This window comes from Cylas formicarius, unplaced genomic scaffold, assembly GCF_029955315.1.
Source record: "Cylas formicarius isolate icCylForm1 unplaced genomic scaffold, icCylForm1.1 PGA_scaffold_8__14_contigs__length_24414737, whole genome shotgun sequence".
Classification (NCBI taxonomy): domain Eukaryota; kingdom Metazoa; phylum Arthropoda; class Insecta; order Coleoptera; family Brentidae; genus Cylas; species Cylas formicarius.
Window position 1 is genome coordinate 135394 of NW_026844361.1, and position 24826 is coordinate 160219.

General features: G+C 34.8%; 1 protein-coding gene across 2 annotated transcripts in view; it reads left to right on the top strand.

The window, feature by feature from the left end:
- LOC132706839 (serine protease gd-like) overlaps window positions 1-24600 on the top strand; it is a 38187-nt gene extending 13587 nt beyond the window's left edge. For both annotated transcript variants that reach the window (XM_060678420.1, XM_060678421.1), the window contains 5 exons: window positions 3604-3794; window positions 17548-17688; window positions 20161-20308; window positions 20361-20497; window positions 24390-24600. In XM_060678420.1, the coding sequence (XP_060534403.1) occupies window positions 3604-3794; window positions 17548-17688; window positions 20161-20308; window positions 20361-20497; window positions 24390-24589 (817 nt within the window). In that variant the 3' untranslated portion in view covers window positions 24590-24600. The remainder of the gene's footprint in view (window positions 1-3603; window positions 3795-17547; window positions 17689-20160; window positions 20309-20360; window positions 20498-24389) is intronic.
- Window positions 24601-24826: the final 226 nt, after the last annotated feature.

Below are 24826 nucleotides of genomic sequence, written 5' to 3' on the forward strand. Positions count from 1 at the left end.
ATAACTAGGAATCTAGAAATCTATCGCTGTCTTTGAATGGTAATCGCCGCCAGTATGTTTGAGTTTTGTCTACTTGTCCACTATTTGATTGCATATCGCGCCGGTTGGCGTGATCTGTGGATTTATTGGTGGTGTCATCGCTTTCCTCCTTGCCAGGAGGTTGGCTTTTTTATCACCTTCTAGTCCGCTATGTCATAGTATCCACATCAGTGCTACCTTATTACGGCACCTTAACATGCATGATTTACGTTGAACCAAATGACACCATTTTTAGTTTGGGAATGTGGAAGTAATTCTGCGCTACGTTGAATTGTTTAGTTCTTATAGGTGTCTAAAATAGACAAAGTGCATCAAAAGTAAACCCAAGTGTCAATAATTCAAAAACATTTAACAATAGAAGCAATAACCAACACAATTAACCATTAACAAAGCAATAACAACAAATATTAATAAAAAACACATTGTCAGGTCCTTTTTTATTCTTCAAATTTGAAATACATATTGCATTGCTTAGGTTGTTGGTTGTTCAATAATAGCAACATTTTTAAAATTTAACATAAAAAACATATTTCTGATAGTAGGATAATTTTTTCATATTTTGTTTTTGTTATAAGACATAAAATCATATATATATATATATATATATATATATATATATATATATATATATATATATATATATATATATATATATATATATATATATATATATATATATGATGACACTATACTCCGGGATATCATCCGTTCGCTCGTTGAACTCCGACTGGAATCCTGCATCCGGCTGGAATCCTGCAAATCCTGCATCCGACTGGAATCCTGCAGACGTTTCGCCAAAATCTCACTTGGCATCTTCAATGCTCGCGCTCCGCGATTCCAGTCGGATGCAGGATTCCAGTCGGAGTTCAACGAGCGAACGGATGATATCCCGGAGTATAGTGTCATCACATTTTTCCATCCGTGAATCAATACGTGAGAATATATATATATATATATATATATATATATATATATATATATATATATATATATATATATAGCTTCCGCCCATGGATACAGGCTTCATCAGGACACTAAGTCATATAGAGAACAAAAAAAAACACTTCATCAGAGTTAACAATCTAACCAAAAAATAGTGAAAAAAACTTACACAACACGCCTCTTTCAACCTCTACATATAGAGAGATGACATTGGTATATAAAATAAAGTGTTTCGCCCGTTCTAACTATCAACATAACACTCGTTGGATGAAATTTATGGAAAAAATTTTACAATTGTAAAAAATATTAACATCCACCACAACGTTACAAAACAATCCAACTAACATAAAACGTTAAGGTCAATAAAATATCTGGATTGATAAAATATTAAAAGATGAAAAAAAATAGCCGATTTGTTACAAATGACACTCCGTATTGTCGAGAAGGAAAACTAAATGTGCGGGAACTTATTAACAATTCGCAATAACCTAAAAAAGCCACAACCAAAAAACCAGTCAATGATACCAACTGTACAGCCAACCACAACATATGTAAAACACGAAACAAGGGAGGGAATTTCAAACAGAATTCTTTCAAATATGCACCCATTGTACACTATTTATATAACTATGTTTACGTTATTGAAGTTAACGTTAAGGGTAATTAGAAACAATCCTTTAGGACGGGGAGAAAGAAACAAAGAAAGAAAACTGTTTTTAAACATTAATAGCAACAAATTTAGCAACCCACTACAACCTGACCGTATCAAAAAACTCTGGTAGCTTATGCTTCGCAGTACGACTCTGATTAAGAAGATAGGTGTAGATGCTACTAAGACCCTCAACATCCTTCTTTCTGTTGAGGCTATTACTACAACAGTTAATATAACACATCTCTAAAAACTTACGTTTGAAGAGGTTCTTTTCACTCTTTAATACTACCGCTTCATCGTACATGACACTATGTCCGGTATCATTGACATGAGCACTTAAACTAGTAATATTTGGTTTTAACTTACAATCACTTTTATGAAGTGTTAGCCGTTTTTTTAACTTCTGTGAAGTATGACCAATGTAAATTAAATTGCAAGAGCATTTAATGCAATATACAACGTCTGATTTATGTAACGATGGGGTAATGTCTTTAAGATTGGAATAGAAAGATTTGAGGGGTCTTAAGTTGTAATTGGCAATTTTTATATTAGTATCTTTAAAGATCCTAATCAGAGCCGGGGACAATCTATCTATATACTGTAGTTTGCCAAAACTAGGCAACTCATTATTAACATTAAGCTGTGGTTGTAAAGCATTAGGCAGGTCTGTAGTGGCACTATTACAGGAGAGAATTTTATTTATTAACGATGGTGGGTATTTATTATTAATTAGTAGGTTCCTTAATAACAATAAGTTCTTATTTAACAGACTATGGTGACAAATTTTTTTAATGCGATCAGTCAATGCTACAATCATATTGATCTTTTGTTTTTTTAGGGTGATACGATGTGAAGGGAATGTATCTACCGGACCTAGTATTGCTCCCTTTACGGCGATCCATCGAAGTTGGGGTGATCCCAATAATTAACAGTTTGTTTGTATATATATATATATATATATATATATATATATATATATATATATATATATATATATATATATATATATATATATATATATATATATATATATATATATATATATATATATATATATATATATATATATATATATATATATATATATATATATATATATATATATATATGACACTATATTCCGGGATATCATCCGTTCGCTCGTTGAACTCCGACTGGAATCCTGCATCCGACTGGAATCCTGCAAATCTTGCATCCGACTGGAATCCTGCAGACGTTTCGCCAAAATCTCACTTGGCATCTTCAATGCTCGCGCTCCGAAAACACTTCGAACACTCGAACACTTCGAACTCGGAGCGCGAGCATTGAAGATGCCAAGTGAGATTTTGGCGAAACGTCTGCAGGATTCCAGTCGGATGCAAGATTTGCAGGATTCCAGTCGGATGCAGGATTCCAGTCGGAGTTCAACGAGCGAACGGATGATATCCCGGAATATAGTGTCATCACATTTTTCCATCCGTGAATCAATACGTGAGAATATATATATATATATATATATATATATATATATATATATATATATATATATATATATATATATATATATATATATATATATATATATATATATATATATATATATATATATATATATATATATATATATATATATATATATATATATATATATATATATATATATATATATATATATATATATATATATATATATATATATATATATATATATATATATATATATAAAGACTCGTTTTTGACACCCAGTATACCAATATATACATATTTCATTTTGTACCCATTTTGAACTGTAATAACTGTTAATAATTACATCTGATACCTAATGCCTTTACAATAAACAAAGATAAATTAGAACTATAAAAGGAATTACGGTGGTATCTTAGCTCTTCGGTTTACCCTGCATTGACTTTCCTATATAACCTATATCGAGTATTTAATTTTCTTTGTGCCGTACACGAGTTTATTCAAAAATCGGTTCCATGTCATTTCAGTTTCAACAATAACAAAACAAAGTATGGCGATGTTTGTGGTCGTCCCATCGCGACCAATTCTCTCATTGTTAACGGAAATCGGGTTCCCAGGGGCGCCTACCCTTGGCTGGTGGCGATATTCGTCGTGAAGGCTACAGGACTCAACTATATTTGCAGCGGATCTCTTATTTCCGACAGACATATTGTGACAGGTGAGTCAAGAATGGTACTATGTACCGGGCGATTATTGATAATGCCCTCCCGCCCTTTAATTTGTTTGTTTAACGTTTGGGAAAAAAATTATTCAAAAAAATAGGATGTTGCAGAAACCACTCAAAAATAAAAGTTATATATTTTTAACACCCTGTAAGATTAATAAAAACCCCTAAAAATTCTGTGATATATGCGCTTTTAACATATTAGCAACATTCAAAAATAAAATAATATTCTAGATTTTATAATTAATATCTTAGGTAGCTGTGAAGTAGATCGTCACCAAACAACAAAATGTTTGTAACTGACAGTGACTAGTACAGATTTAGCAAAACTATGCTCCTTTCATCATATATAAAACGGCTTATTCGCAGAGGGAAAAATAATGTATTTTGGAAATGTTTATTAAACCAAATAAGAGGGCTACATGTAATTAACCCTCGATTTAACTTTTCAGACAATAAAAAACTTTCACCGAAGTATTCAACTAGTTCCCCAATTTCTTCAATACATCTGAGGTGTGTTCTCCGTAATCTTTCTAAAACGGTGTTCGATGGTATTTGCGTTTACACGATCGTTTAAGAGTTCCCCATAAAAATGCATCCGTCGGGGTCAGGTCAGGACTGTTGGATAGCCATTTTATTTTCCATCCAACATTACCGTTTAAATTAACTAAAAAATGAGGATCTATTACCCTGGACATCTATCTGCTGTTTTTTCATTTATCATAACACGGGTTGAAAACAATGACTCGTCGGCCCAAAAAACATTTTTTAAATAAGCATAATTTCCGTTAATGTTTTCGAACATTGTATGACAAAGCTTAACTTTTTTTGGGCATTAATATTATATTACGCCTAATTTCGAATGCCTTCAATAATGATTTTTTTGAGACTAGTTTGAATCTTCCCGTGTGATCTATTTTGTTATCAATAAACTTTTCTTTCGGGCTTTCTAATATTTTTCTTATGGAAATATTAGAATTTTCTTCAACTTTTAGTAAGTCCTTAAATCACCATCAGTTTTTATCCTTATTTGGTTTAACAAACGTTTCTAAAAATTATTGTTTTTTTCTCTGCGAATAGGGCATTTTATATATGATAAAAGGAGCTAAATCTGTACTTGCCACTGTCAGCTATAAACAAACATTTTGTCTTTTGGTGATGACTTACTTCACAGCCACCTATGAAGCTAAACCATATATAAAATGCATATCTGCATTCTTTTTTAGAATAACAATGCTCGGATATTTTAAACACCAAATTAATAAGACTGATGTCAAGCAACTGAAGAACAATCGTCTTGACAACAGAATCAATAATTCTTACAGATACAGCCTAAATAATTATAAAGATTTCAAAAATACATGTCAGAGTTTACGTACTTTATATTCGCACTTCGATTTTTTGAAGTATTCTAATAAAACAGAAAATTACCTAAATAAGAAATGATAATGATAATAACGATATTGTTATGATCATGCAGAGAAGCACAGCTGCAGCTTGTTTGGTCATACTATACTGCATTTCTATTTAAAAAAAAAAGAAATCTGGCATTCAGAACTGAGGTATCCAATTTCTTGTTTTTAGGATCCGATAATGCAGCTTTCAATTTTGCTTTCACTGCTTTGCTTTGCTTTGCTTTGCTTTCACTGAGTTTACTGCCTGTCTGTTCTTTGGCTATAACCCACCGAAATTGTTACCAATTTCATTCCATTTTTCTTAAAAAATATTGTTTTTTTTTTGTTCGACAACTGGTAAACCATTATCAGAAACACCCACTTTGGATATTCCAAACATCGAAAATATTTCTTCTGTATTCTGCTCAGATATTTTATTCCTTTGATGAATTATTGAATACTTACCATGTTGTTAAATTTCAAAAAATCTATATGAATTCTTTTCCATACTTAGGGGGATCCCATGGTGTTAATGGAGTTTTAGGTAGACTTTGCCTAATCTGCAAACAAGGTACACATCTGGATACAATCCCCTCAATGTCCGATTCCCCGCTATTACATATACGACCTTGCCCAACTTTTTAGTTGCTGAAATGACTCATCCTTTTTTTTACAAATATGCTCAACTCAACGAAATTGAAGTTTTCTCCTTTGACTTCTAATTCTGGGTCATTTAATTTAACTTTTAATGGAGGTCTTGACCGGAAATCACTAAAACTATTATTCCATCCTTGTACATACTTTATTTTATACAAAAAATCATCAATCAAAAAGCAAATAAAAAACATTGGTTTATATATATATATATATATATATATATATATATATATATATATATATATATATATATATATATATATATATATATATATATATATATATATATATATATATATATATATATATATATATATATATATATATATATATATATATATATATATATATATATATATATATATATATATATATATATATATTCCTAGTCTTAAAATCAGGAATATTAGCTATTTGTTTGCAAGTACCGAAATCAATTTTATGGCCTGTCTGATGTTGGTGCTGAAACAAAGCAGATGTTGTTTGTTTGTTTCTTATGGCTAAACGATGTTCCTCGAGCCTGGCTGAAATCCTTCTGTTGGTCTGTCCCACATACGTGAGGCTGCACGATCCGCATGCTACACTGTAAACTCCTTGGTTTTCCAGAGTAATTTTTTGTTTTGGGTTTCTTAGTATTGCTCCGATGGTATGATCAGGTTTGTATGCCGTTGATATGTCGTGTTTCCGTAATATTCGGCCGATTTTGTCAGTAACCCCTTTGATGTATGGCAGGACAGCGATCGATCTTCGTTGGGTCTCGTCCAGCACTCTCTTCTAAGGCTGTTGTTGTTTACCGATTGCATTGCTGATGATGCGCCTTTGGTATCCGTTTTGTCGAAGACAGGTACTAATTTTTTTCAGTTCCTCATCTCTGTTCCTCTCGTTTGTGAGCCTGAAGGACCGAGCAATTAATGTATTTGCCACTGCCTGTATCTGTGATGGGTGGTGATGAGATTTAGCGTTCAGATATGTATTAGTGTGTGTTGGTTTTCTATAGACAGTGTGTTCCAAATGTCCATCTTCGGTCCTTGTGATGTGCACATCTAAAAAGGACAGACTGTTATCCTCTTCAAGTTCTATTGTAAATTGAATCCTCGGGTGAATGGAATTCAGATGATCTAGGAATTTCAAAAGCTCCTCCTTGCCAAAAGGCCATACAACAAATACGTCATCAACGTATCTTGTCCATAGCTTTGGCTTCAGATTTGCCTTCTCTATTGCTTTCTTTTCGAAGTAAATCATGAAGAGGTTGGCAATCACAGGTGAGAGAGATGATCCCATTGCTGCTCCATCTATTTGTCGGTAAATTTTCCCGTTGTACATAAAGTAAGCGTTTTTCAGGCAATGTCTTGACAGATCTATTATGTACGGCGGAAGATCTTCGTTTTCTTCTATAAGCAAGAGTGTCTCTTCTACTGGAATGCTCGGGTAGAGGGATTTGACATCGAAACTTGCCATAATATCGTCCTTGTCCATCCTGAGAGAACCTAAAATCTGAGTGAAATGTTCTGAGATTTTAACATAGGAATCTGCCTTTTCCACTATGGGCTGAAGTGCACTGGCCAGATGTTTTTCCAGCTTGTATAATGGTGAGTTAAAGGCGCTTACGATTGGACGCAGGGGAACCCCGTCCTTATGGATCTTTGGGAGCCCGTAGAATTTTGGGCAACGACTCGATTTTTCCCTCGGAATAAGTTTCTTCTTTGTATCCTCGTTTATTGATGAATCGAGAATTTTGAACTTAGTTGTTTTTTCCAAATATGTCGTAGGTTCTCTGGTGACTAGCTTGTATATTGGGTCGTTCAAGATATCCTCCAATTTTGCATTATAATCCAACGTATTCATGACGACAGTGGCATTTCCTTTGTCTGCTGGCATTATTAGAATATCTTCGTTTTTGTTTAGATTCCTTAAGGCTTGCATTTCTTCTCTGCTTAAGTTTGGTTGCGGTGGTTTTGACTGTCTTAAGACTCTGGCGACATCTTGCCTAATTAATTCCGCATCTTGTTCGTCTATGGTGGAAAGACTTGCTTCGACGTTGGAAACGATCTATTCTACGGGTACTCTTTTTGGAGCTATTGCATAGTTAAATCCTTTATTCAGTACGCTGACTTCTGTATCGGAAAGATGGTATGCTGAAATATTATGAACTGTACTGCTTCGGTTTGTATTTGGCACTTGTCCTGATTTTTTGGAATTTGACTGAAGGATTTCTAATTTCTTAAACAGTGGATGATATCCCGGAATATAGTGTCATCATTATATATATATATATATATATATATATATATATATATATATATATATATATATATATATATATATATATATAGAAAACCGAACTGGAAACTTCTTGACACTTCTTAACCGAAAACTTTTTTAATGGAACGTAAATATGGAAACGTTGATAATATCCTCAAGTGTTTTGGTAAAAAATAACTTGTGCCATTCGAACTGCCACAATAACTCAGTCAGTGTACCCAAGTCCATTGATTTAAAATCATTGCAAGGAAAAGGTGATAGGTGATAAAAGTCTATTGGCAGTAGAGCACTATTCGCCTCAACTATTAACATTCCGCCATCCTGTGCGAACACTAGGTCCAGAAGGTTGTCGTTAACGTTCCTGACTGAGTTTATCTGAAAGAGGTTGTGGTAGAAGCATAGGTAAGATTAGTGGATTCGATCTAACTCTGCGTGCTTCCGGCCAGAGGGATTGCAACTTAGGATAATTCTTCCTTGGTCAACCAACTGGTAGGCAGCTTGAAATCGCCTAGGGCGCACAACTTATCACTAGAGTATTCTTCAACCAGCCTTTCCAGATTTTGTCCAAATTCTGCATTATTTTGAAAGGAACACTCCGGTGCTGTAGGCAGTATAAATTTGTTGCTTTTCAGATTGTGTATAGAACCTCTATACACCTTCGTGTGTGGACTGTATCTTGCTCTCGTACCGTCAAACGCACTTTCCCTTGTGGTGGTCAGTTCGGTACTGGCGCGCTGGGCGGCATCCCTTCGGCTGCACAAACGGTCTGGCACGCACTTGGATCGTGATTGATGCATGATAGTCACGTGACTCTGGCGTGTTCACACATAGCGGGGTTCACATATAGCAACGAAAACTAATAGGTTCTTAACATGCCCCCCGCCTTGAAAGAATGTAAGTTGTTTCAAAATGAGAAAGTTCAAACTAAACACTTATTACAATGGTCAAATGAAACTTAAACATGATGACAAAGTGACAGGTAGAAAAATGAAAAATGTAATTTAAAGGTCAGTAATTGGAAGCGGACACAACTTTAGGACAGCGCGTTTTATCACTCCCGATGTGGTCTTGACTGAAACGACGCGCACAATATTGTCACTACCTGGATGAAGTTCAACTATACGCCCTAGCCGCCATTTGAACGGGGGTAAATTGTCATCGCGAACTAAAACCATTGTACCAACTACAAGATTATGCTGATTCTTTTTCCATTTAACTCTTTCTTGTAATTGACCAATATATTCCTTCGTCCATCTTTTCCAAAAGTGTTGTTTAAGAACTTCCAATTGTTCAAAGTGAGAAAGACGATTCAAAGGAATATCCTGTACATTTGGATAGGAAATTGATTGAAGTGAACGACCAATTAATAGATGAGCTGGAGTTAACACCCCTAGGTCGTTTGGGTCAGAAAAGAGTGGCGTTAGAGGTCGAGAATTCATTACGGCCTCTATCTGCGTGAGAACTGTGTAAAAACTTTCAAATGTTAAAAGGACATTAGATAGTATTCTTTTGATGTGATGCTTCGCTGATTTCACTCCTGCCTCCCAGAGACCTCCGTGGTGAGGCGAGTAGGCTGCTATAAAATGCCACTGTATGTTTAAGTCCAATCCGCACTGATTTTTTACAGAATCTGAGTTGTTTCTTAAAAAATCGCCCAATTCTTTCAACTGATTACTAGCCCCCTTAAAGTTGGTACCATTGTCAGTATATATATTGGTTGGTCTACCCCTGCGAGCTATGAACCGTTGAAATGTCTCTAGAAAGGCTTGTGTTGACAATTCAGTGACAAGTTCGAGATGAACTGCCTTGCTAGTCAAACAAATAAAAAGTGCGAGATAGCATTTTTGTATTTTACATCCGCGTCCCTTGCGATCTTTTATTTGGAAAGGGCCGGCGTAATCAATGCCTGTGTCTGAAAAAGGTGGCCTTGGTGAAATTCGCGCCTCTGGAAGATTACCCATTATTGGAGTCGGAATAGTGGGATTAAATCGAAAGCACACAATGCATTCTCTTACAATGCGCTTGGCAAGATTTCTACCTGCGACTGGCCAGAAAGTTTCCCTGATATGGGAGAGAAGTAATTGTGGGCCGCAATGCAGAAGGACTTTGTGTTCGTACCTAAATAACAAGTAGGTAAAATGATGTTTTGAACATAAAAGTGCTTTGTGCCTTTTATGAAATGGGTATAATGAATGTTTAAGTCTACCTCCTACACGAATTAGACCATCGTCAAGAAAAGGGGTCAAACTAAGAAGTCTGCTTCTTGAGGAAACCTGATTTAACTTTGAAAATTCATGTATTTCCCTTGAAAAGCTTTCGCGTTGAGACAACTTGGTTAAAACTTCCTTTGCATGACGGAGTTCGAAGATTGTTAAAGGTTTGTGATGTCCCTTGGAAGACTTTATTTTGCATAATTTTAAGATTGATGAAACGTCCTGACACAAATGTACTGCCTCTTCGAAACTGTCAGCTCCAAATAGCAGATCATCGACGTAGAAATCCTTACTGATGACTCGAGATGCATGAGGATTCAATGATTCGTATTCGATAGCTAACTGTTTTAAGCAGCGTGTGGCTAGAAAAGGAGCACTTGCCGTACCATAAGTCACAGTATTAAGAGAGAAAGTTTGAAGTTCATCCATGGGATCTGCTCTCCATAGAATAAGCTGCAAAGGATGATACTCCTCTTGGACTAATATTTGTCGGTACATTTTACAGATGTCTGCAGAAATTACATACTGGTGTTGCCGAAATCTTAGCATGATGGAAACCAGATCATCTTGTACCACAGGCCCAACCATCTGGATAGAATTGTAGGATACACCTGATGAAGAGGGAGCTGAGCTGTTAAAGACTACTCTAAGTTTCGTAGTAGAGCTATCCTCCTTTAGAACGCCATGGTGTGGTGAATAGTATCTAGGTTTGGAATTGGATGAAGCAAAAATTGACATGTGGCCTAGATCGTGGTATTCGGTCATAAAATCTGTGTACATGGCCTTTAATTTGGGATTTTTCGAAAGTTTGCGTTCCAGCTGCAAGAATTGGTTTGTTGCCTGTAACTTGGAATCCCCTAAAACTTCTGATGATTTCTTAAGTGGAATGGCTACAGTGAATCTACCATTTGAACCGCGCTTAAAATTATCAGAGAAGTGTTTTTCGGCTTGAAATTCCTCATCCGACAGGATCGGCTCACTTGACAACTCTTCGATTTCCCAAAACTTGGCTAACTGCTTTTGAACATCTAAAGTGGAGAGATGACAGAAAGAATGATTTGGGGTGGAAATGCCTAACGGACCAGAAATGAACCATCCTAATCTACTGTTATGTAGAATAGGCTTGTGTGACCCGAGAGATATCTTTTCATTATCAAGTAAATCCCAAAATGTATCTGCGCCAATTAGAAGATCCACTTGACCTGGTTCATGAAATTTAGGATCGGCTAACTGACAGTGGGATGGTATTTCTAACTGGATGGGATCGAAATAGCAATTCGGTAATTCACCTGTAATTTGTGGGATAACTAAACAAGTTAGTTGTCTTGAAAACTTGGAATAACAGGATTTGAATTTGACAATGCATGAGTGTTTTATGCTGGAATTGCTTTGACCAATGCCTAAAATTGAGGAATTGAATTTGTGTTTTTCGATACCTAACTTGTTAACAAATTCTGAAGTAATAAAGTTGGACATTGAAGCACTATCAAGAAGTGCTCTGCATAAATGTTTTTCACCATCAGAATCAAATACTTCAACTACCGCGGTGGCAAGCAAAACTTGGCTTTCGGGGTAGGAATTGTGTAATGTTACCTTACCTTGAATAGGAGTTTTCGATGATTCGGGTTTTGAATCAGAAGAAGTAATCGATTCCTTTTCCGATTCAGCTTGATGCAATAGCGAGTTGTGTTTTTGATTACACTGCCTGCAGTGACCTGAACGACACTTTTCAACAGGATGCCCACTGTGTAAGCAATTGGGGCACAATTTTAAAGATTGAACTGTTTTATATCGTTGGTCAATGGACAGTGCTAGAAACTTCGGACATTGAAAAATGGAATGCTGTTCTTTGCAATGATAACATGCAAATGTCTTCTTTTCATGAGAGGAATAAAATGCTTTCTTTGGTTTTCCTTTGTGCATTGAAACTTTGTCAAGAAAATCAGCGCGATTTGAAAGAAATGATTTTAATTCTGATAAGGTGGGCAGTTCCTCATTGAACTCTAGCTGTTCCCATTCTCTTATCGTATCGACATCTAATTTGCTTGTTATCAAAAATATGATCAAAGGATCCCAAAACTGAGTTTTTATTCCTAAATTTTCAAGTGAACGCATGTTTTTTGAAATGATATCGACTAAATTTCTAAAAGAATTTGACGAATCAGATTTAATATCATGAATGTTGAAAAGAGCCTTAATGTGATTGTGAACCAACAAAGGCTTGTTCTCGAAACGCTGACATAAAATGTCCCACGCTACATCATAATTTTCGGAGGAAATATCAATGGATTGGATACACTGAACTGCTGGCCCTTCTAGTGAAGCTTTCAGGTAATGGAATTTTTCGATAGAATCAAGATATTCACTTTTGTGTACAAGTGAGACGAAAGTATCTCGAAATTCTTGCCATCGCTCATATTGACCCGAAAACTTTGGCAGTTCAATGGTAGGAAATTTCGCATGTGGTTTCCGGTGAAAATTTGAATTTTGAGGAACATTGGCAATGATGGATGTGCTCGAATGAGTTTCATCTTCCGTTGAATTTCTGTTGAAATCATTGTGCCATGAAATGAACTGTTTTGCTTCCGAAATTAAAGCAAAATACGAAAACTCAAATTTTTCCAACTCAGATTCCGTGAAATCATTCGAATTTAAGCCCTCAAGTTCAAACTGAATTTCAGAAAATTCCGAAAGTAAATTCGATTCAATTTCTTTCAAGCGTAATTCAATTTCGAGTAGTGTCGCTCGATTAGGATTTTCAGTTTTCGCGGCATGAAAATAATTTGAAAAACGCGTTAACCTGCTTTTTATGCTAGCCCGTTTTCTTACCAAAATTTGAATTCGAGCATTTACTTCACCATCTTCGGTATCTGGGAAGTCGCTTTGCATATTTGGGTTTTTTGATTTTCTTTTTGCTGGCATTTTTTGAAATTTTTAAAATCAAATCAACAATGAATTATTTTCAGAATTTTGCGAACTCGATATCACTGAGATGCACTGAAATCTCGATCCTAATGCAACGTAAATGACTCTTTGAATTAAATTTACACCAAAATTGCATTTGCAGTTTTTCCAAATGTAAATTGGCAAATTTCTTTACGATTGGAACTCCTTTTTACAAAAAAATTCAACGATCTTTGGATGAAATGTACAATTTTGTTTGGAAAACGTTGATGAACAATGAATGAATGGACGCAAATAACTATACGCAGTCGATCGTCAGTTTGTCTTAGAAAACGGAAAACTTTGGCACTTTTTCCGATTGTCCGTAACGCGAACGCACAACGCGATGAAACAGTTCCGACGGCGACAGTTTTCTGCATGCAACGAGGTTACCTTGATTTTGCTGTCCGACGGCGAGTTTGTTTTTATCGTTGCGACAACAATCTCTCACCCGACTGAATACAACTTCAAATGCTTGTCCAGGATACGCTGCTGGATGTGAAGACTCTTGAAAAAACCAATTGACTAACCGAATCCGTTCAATGAACCGTGAATCCGAATGAATAGCCAAGAAATTCTTGTTTCTGTCCAAAAATCCGATCGAATGGACCAAAAAATGTATAGAACCTCTATACACCTTCGTGTGTGGACTGTATCTTGCTCTCGTACCGTCAAACGCACTTTCCCTTGTGGTGGTCAGTTCGGTACTGGCGCGCTGGGCGGCATCCCTTCGGCTGCACAAACGGTCTGGCACGCACTTGGATCGTGATTGATGCATGATAGTCACGTGACTCTGGCGTGTTCACACATAGCGGGGTTTCACATATAGCAACGAAAACTAATAGGTTCTTAACAGATTGATTTCAATAAATAAATGTTCACTGCTTTTCGGTGCTGGTAAAACTTTACTTATAAGATACAAGTCTTACAGACCCCTATTAGAACCCCACCTCCCCTCTCAAAGGTTTCTGCAGATCTTTCCTTGCGGTATATTGTAGTAAAACATCTGTAGTTCTGCACTGTCTATATCATCATTTAGCCACGTTTTATTGAAGACTAAAATATCATATTGGGAGTAAGAGAAGCTGAAACTTGGTGCGCAATCCTCTAACATTTTGGAAAAGGCCTGCCTAGTTTTTTGCAATGAGTTTAGGAACTTCGTTTACATATTTTAGAAAGAGATTGGGTTCTCCATTTCGCTGTCTCTTCTTGAATTCGTTCACTTTCAAGCGCTGATCAGGTCAGCCTCTAGAAATATTTTGCGGCTTCTTTCCATATTTTTCTTACTCCTCAGCACTCTGCGAACTATCTCAGCTCACTCTAGAGTCTGGCGCAATGACTGGTGACCGTTTTTATTACACTTTCATATTCTCACTGCACTAGCAACATTAACTGGGAGTTAAAATGGCTTCTTGTTCACTGGTTTTCGCTGACGTCGCAGAAGTGGTCTGTTTAATAACAGCTAGATTCATTTTTATACCGTTGACTGATTTCGTCGAGTGGACAGGAAACCTTCCTGCAAAAATCGCATGGGAAACCAAAAACCGTTCCAGTATTCTTCGGCTCTTTAAAAACACTTTAAGACCCTTTTAATCTATTTTCAAACCAAATATTTGCCCTACCAAGTATTTTCCAAACTTTTTTGGCACTGGGCACCAGTGTACGCGATGGTATGAACTGATTCCTTGGGATGTAGTGAACCAGAACGATATCCTTTGTTATTCTCCATTTAATATCGATGAATGCATCCTCACATTCTCTAGTTCATCTAAATACAGAGTTTTTCTTTAATAAGTTATATATAGACCTCAACAGAGTTGCTAAATTTTGTAGAAAGGTATTTGACTAAACCTACAAAATTCCTAACTTGGACTTTATCCATTGGTCTACTAGCTCTTACTATTGCTTTAACTTTATCTTCACTTTTTCTAAAATCATCTTTACTAATAACAACTCCCAAAAAAATTATTGAGTCTTGGAAAAATAGACACCTTTCTTTTTTTATAGTGAGTCCTGCCTCCCGCAGTATTGCAAAAACCATTTCCAATTTTTTCCAGGCTTCCTCATCATTTTCTGGGGTGATTAAAAATATAGATATGTATAAAAATATTTGAACTGAGCGTACGCTTGCGACAAGTCAATTTTACTTAATCTCTCACCTCGATGAAGCTTTGCAAACATATCTCCGCGATTGGAATAGCGCGTTTCACCTCTTGATGGTACTTATTTATGGTAGCTTTGTAATTTCCCCACTGGCTCTTCACTACTTTCTATATGATGGCTTTTTTCTGCAATCGGTCTATAAGATATGTTTCGCATTAGGTTTCAACTGTAAACTAATCCTGGTTTTGATAAAAAAATATCTGTATACTTTGTTACCAATTATTCTAAGCCTCTAGATTTTGTAACTGCAAACATAATATTTAATTCGATTTTAAATTTGCAAAGAAAGTCACGTCCCACTATGATAGTTCCACCATCCTTATTCACGAAAAATCGTACTTGTTTTACTTAAAAAATCCCCTGATCTTAAAGTTTTGTCCCTCATAACCGCACAAATTGGTGTTATCTTGTTTTAACCGATATTGTTAAAATTAGTCGATCTGTACATTTATCATTAATGATAATATTTATTCTATATGAATTTGATGTTTAATTTGGCTTAGCCATTGAATAAAGTTTTTGAGTTTCTGTTGTATTGTCTTCACTTTCCCTCCTATTAACATAATTTGGAAGGACCCTGTTTCATTGGCTATTTGTCTAGCTGAAATAAACGTAATTCTTTCGCGCCAATAAGATGTTTGGGGACTAAATTGTTTTTTTAATGGTTTTACTAGCTGATGGAACTTTTGGTCATAAGTCTCTTAATAATTTGTAAGTTTCCGAACCGACAAGACTGATACTGGTCCAACATTCTGCACTCGTTATATTTATTGTCTTTTCAGGTAATGCTCCCAAGCAACTGTTTTTACGGCTAAACAGCATAGAACCCATTTCAAACTTTCGCCCGTGATCCGCAACCGTTTATACGCACAAAACCACAGACTTCTATATTTAGACTAAAAATTATTTGACGATTCTTGCGATCTTGGGGTGAAATCCGGCGAAACTACACGCCGAAACACTTCAACGTCAATGCCACCATACAAAAAACAATTTAAATTTACCGGGGACATACACTTAATAAAAATCGCGATTTGCGATTACCTTTTACCTCGTCGCCATCTCACTAGGTTTAGAATAAAAAATCTAACTTCACCTTTGAGATCGTCTTTTATTATCTAGTTTGTTCGGCGGTGGTTTAGATCGAAGAGAGCTCCTCTATCTGAATTTAACTTCCACGTTAACTACTAATTTGTTTGCGCCTGTGCGCGATTACAGAGACGTCTTCAAGATAATTTACTTATCCGACGGCCTCAGATTTTCAAAAAACACAAAATGCGGCAGAGTTTTGGTAGGCAATCCGATTTTTGAGATACGGGAGGATTTTGTAAGTAAGTAAAAAGTTAGCAATTATTTTCGAGAAATAGATCAAACATATATTTCTTAAATCGTTAACTCTGTATGATAAAAGCATCTCGAAAATAAATAAAACTCTATGTTTGTTTTTAACATAAAACCTAAAAAAAACATTTTTTATATAACCTCAAAGAAAATTGTTGGCCCCTATTAAAATAGAATCAGTCATTACTGATTAAAAAAATAAAAACAAAAATAATGAATTTCGTTCTCCGGAAAAGAAAAAACTTAAATTGATTTCTTATGGCATCGGATCACAACTGTTGCTCAAATTGTTCTCCATTGCTTCTTAAACATGTTTCATACACGGTTCTTATTCGTCTTAGTTGCATTTCTCAAATCTGCCATTGTTTGATACTGGACGGTAATATATTTTATTTTGTAGCTATCCTCACAAAATGAAATCCAATAAAATTCTCGCATTGTGAGTAGAAGCTCCGCCTTTTTACGAATATAAATTATTACGATGCGCCAAGGACGTATCTAGTTCGACGATATTGTTTTCAATAATTTTTAAATATGTATTTGCCTTTAAAAATATTAAATTAAATTTTTACGGTACAATACAGCATTCCTGAAATCATTAAATGAAATTTATATGCCTTTAATTTGTGTTTCTTTAATGCCTGTTGAAGCCGTGATTTACTAATTAGGACTAATTTTATGCAAGAATCACTTTCATTTCTTATTCTTAGAAATCGTTTAAAGACCAACAGCAAGGATTTCAAGGGATACTAATTTAGGGTGATTTCTTTCAAGCCGCTCATTGCGTCAAGACCGAGAAAAGAAAATACAAACCCCAGGAGCTGCTATGTATTTTGGGTAAACTGAATATCCAAAAATGGGTGCCCAGCAACGGCGAGAGAATAATTGAACCGGAATCGATCATCGTACATCCAGGTAGGCATATGAGAATGGTGTGTTTCATTTTTTAAAGCGGGGTTTATCAAAAAACCAACAGTTTTGATTAGTCGCGTATGTAAAAGAGATTACAGAAAAACACATAAACGGACTTTATTCAAATATATTGACATGTTTTAAACACTTCTGTTACAATGAGACCACCTAAAATCACCATTGACTTATTAAAGCTTCAATCTTAAATAAGAAACTTAAATCTGCAATAGCAAAAAATAGAATTCTAACAAAAATAGTCATCATCATCTAGTTATGGATGCGAAAACCTAGCCCAAGCTTATTAAAATGCATTTTACTTTTTACATATCTTTTGGATTCCTCCTGTAAATTCGCTATAAAATGACTCGCATTCTACTCTGTACCTGCTTATTTATTGTTCGAGGGGGCGGAACTAAAGGTCTCGGGTGACTAATTCCCATATTAGTGAAAGGAGAAGAACTGAGTCGCGATTAAGATTGTTTGGTTGCTTATAGATTTCTATAGATTGATTACATGCAAGAATTTTAATTTTATCGAACAAGATTTGATATCCAGTTATATGATTGTGTTTGGCAACTGCTGATCACTTTATTTGTCGTAGTTTTAAGGCTTTTTGATGTTCTTTGGGCCTAGTTGATATTTTTGTAATGTATTTTTTTTTTGTGGAATGAAGATGAATGAAAGATTTTTGGACAAGTGGTAAATCTGGTACGACGTTATATTTCTTAAGAACCCTTGTATGTGGTCAGTGATGTTTTGAAGACGGATCTTATCGTCAACTTAAAAAAAAATCTACGTCATCCATGGAGCGCAACCTTAAATCTGTTATTAAGACTCTCTCAGAATCCGTGAAGAAGTCTGTCCCCCCTCATGAGTCTAAAATTCCTGATCCCTACCACACAGACCGGTACTTAATGAATTATCACATCATTATCCGGCCCAAAAATCATTGGTTATCGACTCTCTTGGTTACAGAGCCGGGAAACTATCTCAACTCGAGTCACTGAACCCAGAATTAAAACTCCTTACAACTGCTCTACAAGAAAATGGAGTCCGAAATGCCACCCTGCACTTAGCACACCTTACATTCAAAACATCAAACAAATATCAAAAGTTATTAAGAAATATAATGTTAATACCAAATTGACCACTTGCCCAAAAATCTCTCAACATTTTCGATCCATCAAAGACAAAATTTCGTTTATAGTACCTATGCATCTGCGGCCAAGAATACGTTTTAGAAACAGGATCAAAAATATCCTAGCCTAAAAGAACTGAAAGACCCTTAAGACTACGACAAGTAAACTCATCAGCAATTGCCGAACACAATCATGAAAACGGACATCAAATCTTATTCGACTAAATTCAGAGAATCCATAGAAATCTCTAAACAACCAAGAAATTTTAACTTTAATTCAGATCTCTTTACCTTCCATCAGCCATCCGAGACAATTTTCGTGTTCCTCCTTTAGCACCGCCCCCCTCTAATGAACAGGTTGAACCACCGACGTAGGAGGAATTCAAAAGATTTATAAATTGTATGAAGAAGTTTCTTTGAAAAAAATAATATTTTTTGTTCCTTATTAGTGTAATATAATAATTAATGGGTTTAGATCCAGAAAAAACAAAGGATTTTTAAAGAATTTCATATTTTTTAAATGAATTTTGTTGGCGGGGGGGGGGGGGTTCCAGTGAAATTCAATGATTTACCCCTCTGCGGTGTAGACCTTGAGTAGAACTTTTCCTTCAAGTTCAAGCTGGGTGAATCCATATTGGCGCCGAATTGTGAACTAAACCTACTACATTTTACCAAATACCAGGCAAAAGAAAAGTTTGTTGTTTCGTCATTTATGTTTCCCAAGATTAACATTACATCACTCCCAGGTAATTATATCATGACTGACAGTGAAAGAAGATATTTTTACAAATATTTTACAAAAGCCTAAGAGTAACATAATTAGTTTAAAATTGGTTGGCCTATGGCGTCCATCACGCGTTACATCAGGCTCAGGTCATTATATCATGACTGACAATGAAGCAAATGAAATAAATATTTTTACAAAAACCTATGAGTTGGCCTATGGCAACCATCTAATGTGATTGTAAAACATGTCTATCATTTTACGTATCATTTACGTATACAACAACAACAAATGGTAAGTCAGAATTAGTCGAAAGTCGTAAGAAAAATGCCACTTGAGTTATAACTACGAGTCGAGGATCCAATCGTTACATTTTCCTCTTCTTTTTTCGCTTCCCCTAGGGCTTGAGCAAACAGTAAGTTAATATCTTTTTTTTTTAATGTCGTTTTGTGTCTTGCCCCAGATAATTTCTATAAGATTTAGTTTGCAATGAGGTGCGCAGCACAATTATACTATATTTTCTGCTATATCTTCGGCGGCGTATTCTATAGTATTGCAATTAAGCTTGATCATTAAATAAAAACAATAAATTTTAAAAAATCAAAATTTTTAGATTACGAATCGGGTACGTCGGATGCGGATATCGCGGTCTTGATACTTGGCGAGCCTTTGGAGTTTACTAAATTCGTCAGTCCGATTTGCTTATGGAGCGGCTCCACGGACCTGGGCCAAGTCGTTGGTCAGGAAGGAACAGTTTTAGGGTAAGATTTTGCGGATAAACTAACGCTTATAATTACACGCGGGGTGTGGCAGGTGGGGTAAAGACGAAAATGGCGACATCAGCACTGCTGAGCCGAGGCAAATAAATTTGCCAATCGTCACCCAGGAAGAGTGCCTCAGAAGCGGGATCCAGTTTCAGTACATTACGTCCAACAGGACTTTTTGCGCAGGTAATTTTGGTAGATGCAGTAATGCGTGTAAGTGAGAACCAGCACTTTATACAGGTTTATTCGCGCTGATAACGTTGGTGAAAAAGTTGAAAGTTAAACTGAAAAATATAAGAGGGAGAAAACGTGAAATTCAAAAATTAGTCTTATATTTCGAGGGTATTGCAGGATTCACCCATATCCAACATTTGAGATTTATGCGCTTTTAACATGACAACATTCAAACATAAAATAATATTCTAGAATTTACAATTTATATCTTAACTAACCAAAAAGCATAATGTTTGTTGATAACTGCGAGTGACAGTTTCAGATTTAGCAAAACTGTGCTCTTTTTATCATATATAAAATTCATTATTTGCAAAGGGAAAAATAATTAATTTTGGAATCCTTTATTAAACCAAATAAGAGTGCTAAATCGGCTCAGAGGGAACTACGTGTGATTAATCCCCGATTGCACATTTCAGCCAAAAAAACTTTCATCGAATCTATAAAAAAATTTCAACAAACATCCAGCCTTCCCAGAAAGTAGAGAACATTTCTATAGCTAAATTCATTAGTTTTCGATATATTTGTTAACTTAAACGCAACATGAATAAATATTCTAGAACTTTAAATTTAGGCAGGTATAATATAGTGTGTAGGTAATTAGTTTTATAAATGGAATTGTTCAACTTTAACTTCAATACATCTGATGTATGTTCTCCGTAATCTTTCTAATACAGTAGTGATAGATTGGGAATATTCTTCAATTAGAATTTGAACTTCTTTTCAAATCAGATTTTTTAGATGCTCTCTGTTATCATTGTCTTTAACAAATACGACACAATGAGGGGAAGTGCCGACGAGATTCCTTAGTTATTCCAATGGAAGCTCACCCATATAGTTTTTTAATTCGTTCTGAAGAAAATTTAAATAACCATTACCGTTTAAAGAAAGTTCGAAGCAATGAGGATATGTTATTCTGTTGTTTAAAATAGCATACCACAATTTACAGTTTAACGTTATCGAAATTGAAAGTCTGTGCCCATTCTCTGCTGATTTTTCGATTTATCACACGACCCAAAAAACCATTCTTAAAAATTATCATTACCGTTAATTTTTTCCAACATTGTATGGCAAAACTCAACCCTTTTTTCTCGATGACTGGGCGTTAATTTTGTGGTAGGGCTAATTTTGAATACTACCAATATTTTTTTCATCAATAAACTCTTCTTTCAGGCTTTCCGATATTTTTCTTATGGAAATATTGAGTTTTTTGTTCTACTTTTAATAAAGCCTTTAAATCACTGTCTTTGACTGACCTTCAGGGGTTAATTTCACATAATTCCAGTTTATATAATGAAAATAACGTAAGTTTTGCTGAATATTTAACTGATAACTGTCACTCTCAGTTATAAACAAACATTCTTTTTTAGTAACGACCTACTTCACAGCCACCCAAGATATAAATTATAAATTCCAGATTAATATTTTATTTTTGAATTATGCTTTTATGTTAAGATCGCATATATCAGAAAACTATTTACTCCTTCCTGGGATTCATAAAATAGATTTCGTCTTATCATAATAACAAAATGGTGTACTAAGCTTTCGCACCTTTTGGAATAAATCATTAATAAACAAGTGCCTATTTTACTTATTTGTCAAAGTGGCAGCAGTTGGTGTTTTTGAAATCCTAGGAAAATGTGTGTAATTTATAAATTAACGGAAAAAGTTTTAACCTGTGAGTATTGAACAGTACAGTTCGAATTTGAATAAAAAACGAAAAGAGCGTACGTGAAAGTTGATAATATAGTAATGAGTAGACCGCAGAAACTAAAAAAAGTATTTTAAAAGTTTGTTGAACTTAAAAAATACCAAGAACATATTAAAGAAAAAATGAGCGCGTATGAGATTATGATGAAATTTTATACAATTTACCACGAACTTATTTGGCACGAGCGGTGGTAGTATTTAATAAACTAGTTACCAACACGAATATATTCACTGACATGGCCGTCAGAATTGACAAACGTCAAAATTCAAGCAGTGTGGTACTACTGCTGTATACATCATTAATATAAATTTAGTCCATGAGTCCTTTTCTGTTTCATCAACAAAAGAAATAAAAGAACAATGCCTGAAAAAAAAATGAAGAAAGAAAATCGTGAATGATTGCTAAAATATTAGAAATTATTGGCCAAAGGAACGGCACAAAGAATACAAAAAAATAATAAATATCCTTAGAAGAAAGATAAGAGACTATTTACAAATCTCCTGGTTATCTCCTGCGTGGTTGTGGATGAATCGAACTTGCTAACGCTTTGACAATATCCTGCTTGCTTGTTCAGAGTTTAACTGAAACTGATTTTCGGATTGTTCATTACCAGAGGAATTGATTATATGCAATAGTTTTATTATGCTGATGAATGTATTTGTCGTAGCCATAAGACCCTTCAGCCTCCTTTGGAAAGAATTTTGTCTTTGATGGAACGAAGAGATTTAAGATCTGGTTTTAACATCATATTTCTTAAGAGCTTTGGATATATAAGCAGTAAATGTTTTAAATGTTAGGACCATAGTAGCAAGTGTAGAGTCACTTTCGGGTTCATTTGCTTTGGCAGGTTCTGATGAAGTGTCTGGTAATGGATCTCTAATTATTTAAGAGATAAGCAGGCGTTTTAATTCTGGGTTCTGGTTCTGTGATTCAGTTTGAGATCTGCTTTCTAATAATTTCCACATTAGATATATTAGGCGTTCCATTACAAAATACACTAATAAAAACAGTAACAGAACGGTAGTTTTTTGATATAAACGTAGGGCCAAAAGCGCGCCACAGATATGGCGGAATCTATTTTTTCAAACTTGCGATTAACTTTTTTTTTTTTCAAATGTAAAACTATTTATATTTCCACATTTTCAGTTTCCGAGTAAATCCAAGTAGGAAATGTTCTTTATATTTTTTCAATTGCTATAATAGTTTTGGAAATAATAGCTTTCAAAAATTTCAAAATGTCATTTTTTCTTGGCCACTATAAATTAAAAAAAACACCAAAAAATTTGACAAATACAATAATTTGTAGAGAAAACCAAAAGACTTTCGCTTTTATCAAAAGAAAATTTTGTTGTAAGTGAAATATATACTTTGGCTTGTATGGAACTGGCAGAAAACAAAAACCACCAAACATTAGTCATGAATGATTTTAACACGAAACTAGGTAAAAGAACGTAACCAAGAAGAATTTAAAATAGGTCATTTCGGTTATGGAGTCGGAAACGAAAGAGAACTTAAAGAACTTATATTCAACAAAAAAAACCCAACAAAAGTGGACATGGATAAGTCCCAACGGAAAAAGCAAAAGCAAGATTCACTACATTTCATTCAGTTAGAAAGGAATAATAACGGATGTAAAAGTACTTAATAGGTTTAAAGTGGGTAGTGAAAATGGTAGGGGCACGTTTACGTATAAGTAATGAATTGAAAACAAAAAGAACAATAACAAACACAGATCTACTAGACATGCAAAAACTTTGGGAAAATAAAAATATAGAAAATATATAACAGAAAGATGAACGAAATATACTAAAAACAATATAAAAAGTGGAATCCAAAGTAGCTCGAAGTAATAGAAAAATAAGTTCATACACACATAACAAAAGCATTGATGGAAAAAAGAAAACTTAATGAGAAAGGAAGTGATAGTGTTTTATATGTCTAAATGTTGCCATAAATTATTTATTTTTAAATTCAATTTTCTTTGATTTCTTTAAACCATATAATTAGTGACCTTTGGAAGCGTTGGATTTCATTGTTTGATTAAGTTAGAGAATAAATACAACTGCATTCGTTCTTTTTAGTATACAGTTGAATTGTTCCTTTGCGTTAATAAACCATTTGTGTGTTATACTTTAGGTTCCCGCAACGGTTCAGGGCCGTGCAATGGAGACAGTGGATCCGGTTTCATTATGCGAAAAGACGGACGATTTATGCTCAAAGGAATTGTGTCGATAGCAGTGTCAGAGCCAACCAAGAGGACGTGCGATCTCAGCAATTACGTTGTCTTCACTGACGCCAGTAAATTTTCCGATTGGTTCATCAATTTTATTAAATAGAGTATATGAAAACGGAAGCTTGTTTCATTGCGTTCGTCCGTTTTTTGAATGACATCAAATGTTAAGTCTAGTCTATTATAGTCATCATAGAATTATACTGGGTTTTTCACTATAGTCGTTCGTTAGAAGTTTAAAATTCTGGAAGTTAGGGTTGTGTAATATTTGCTTTCATTTGAAAAACCGCCATTAACAATGGGTTTCGGCACCAAAATGTGGGATATGTCGTTCAAATAAACA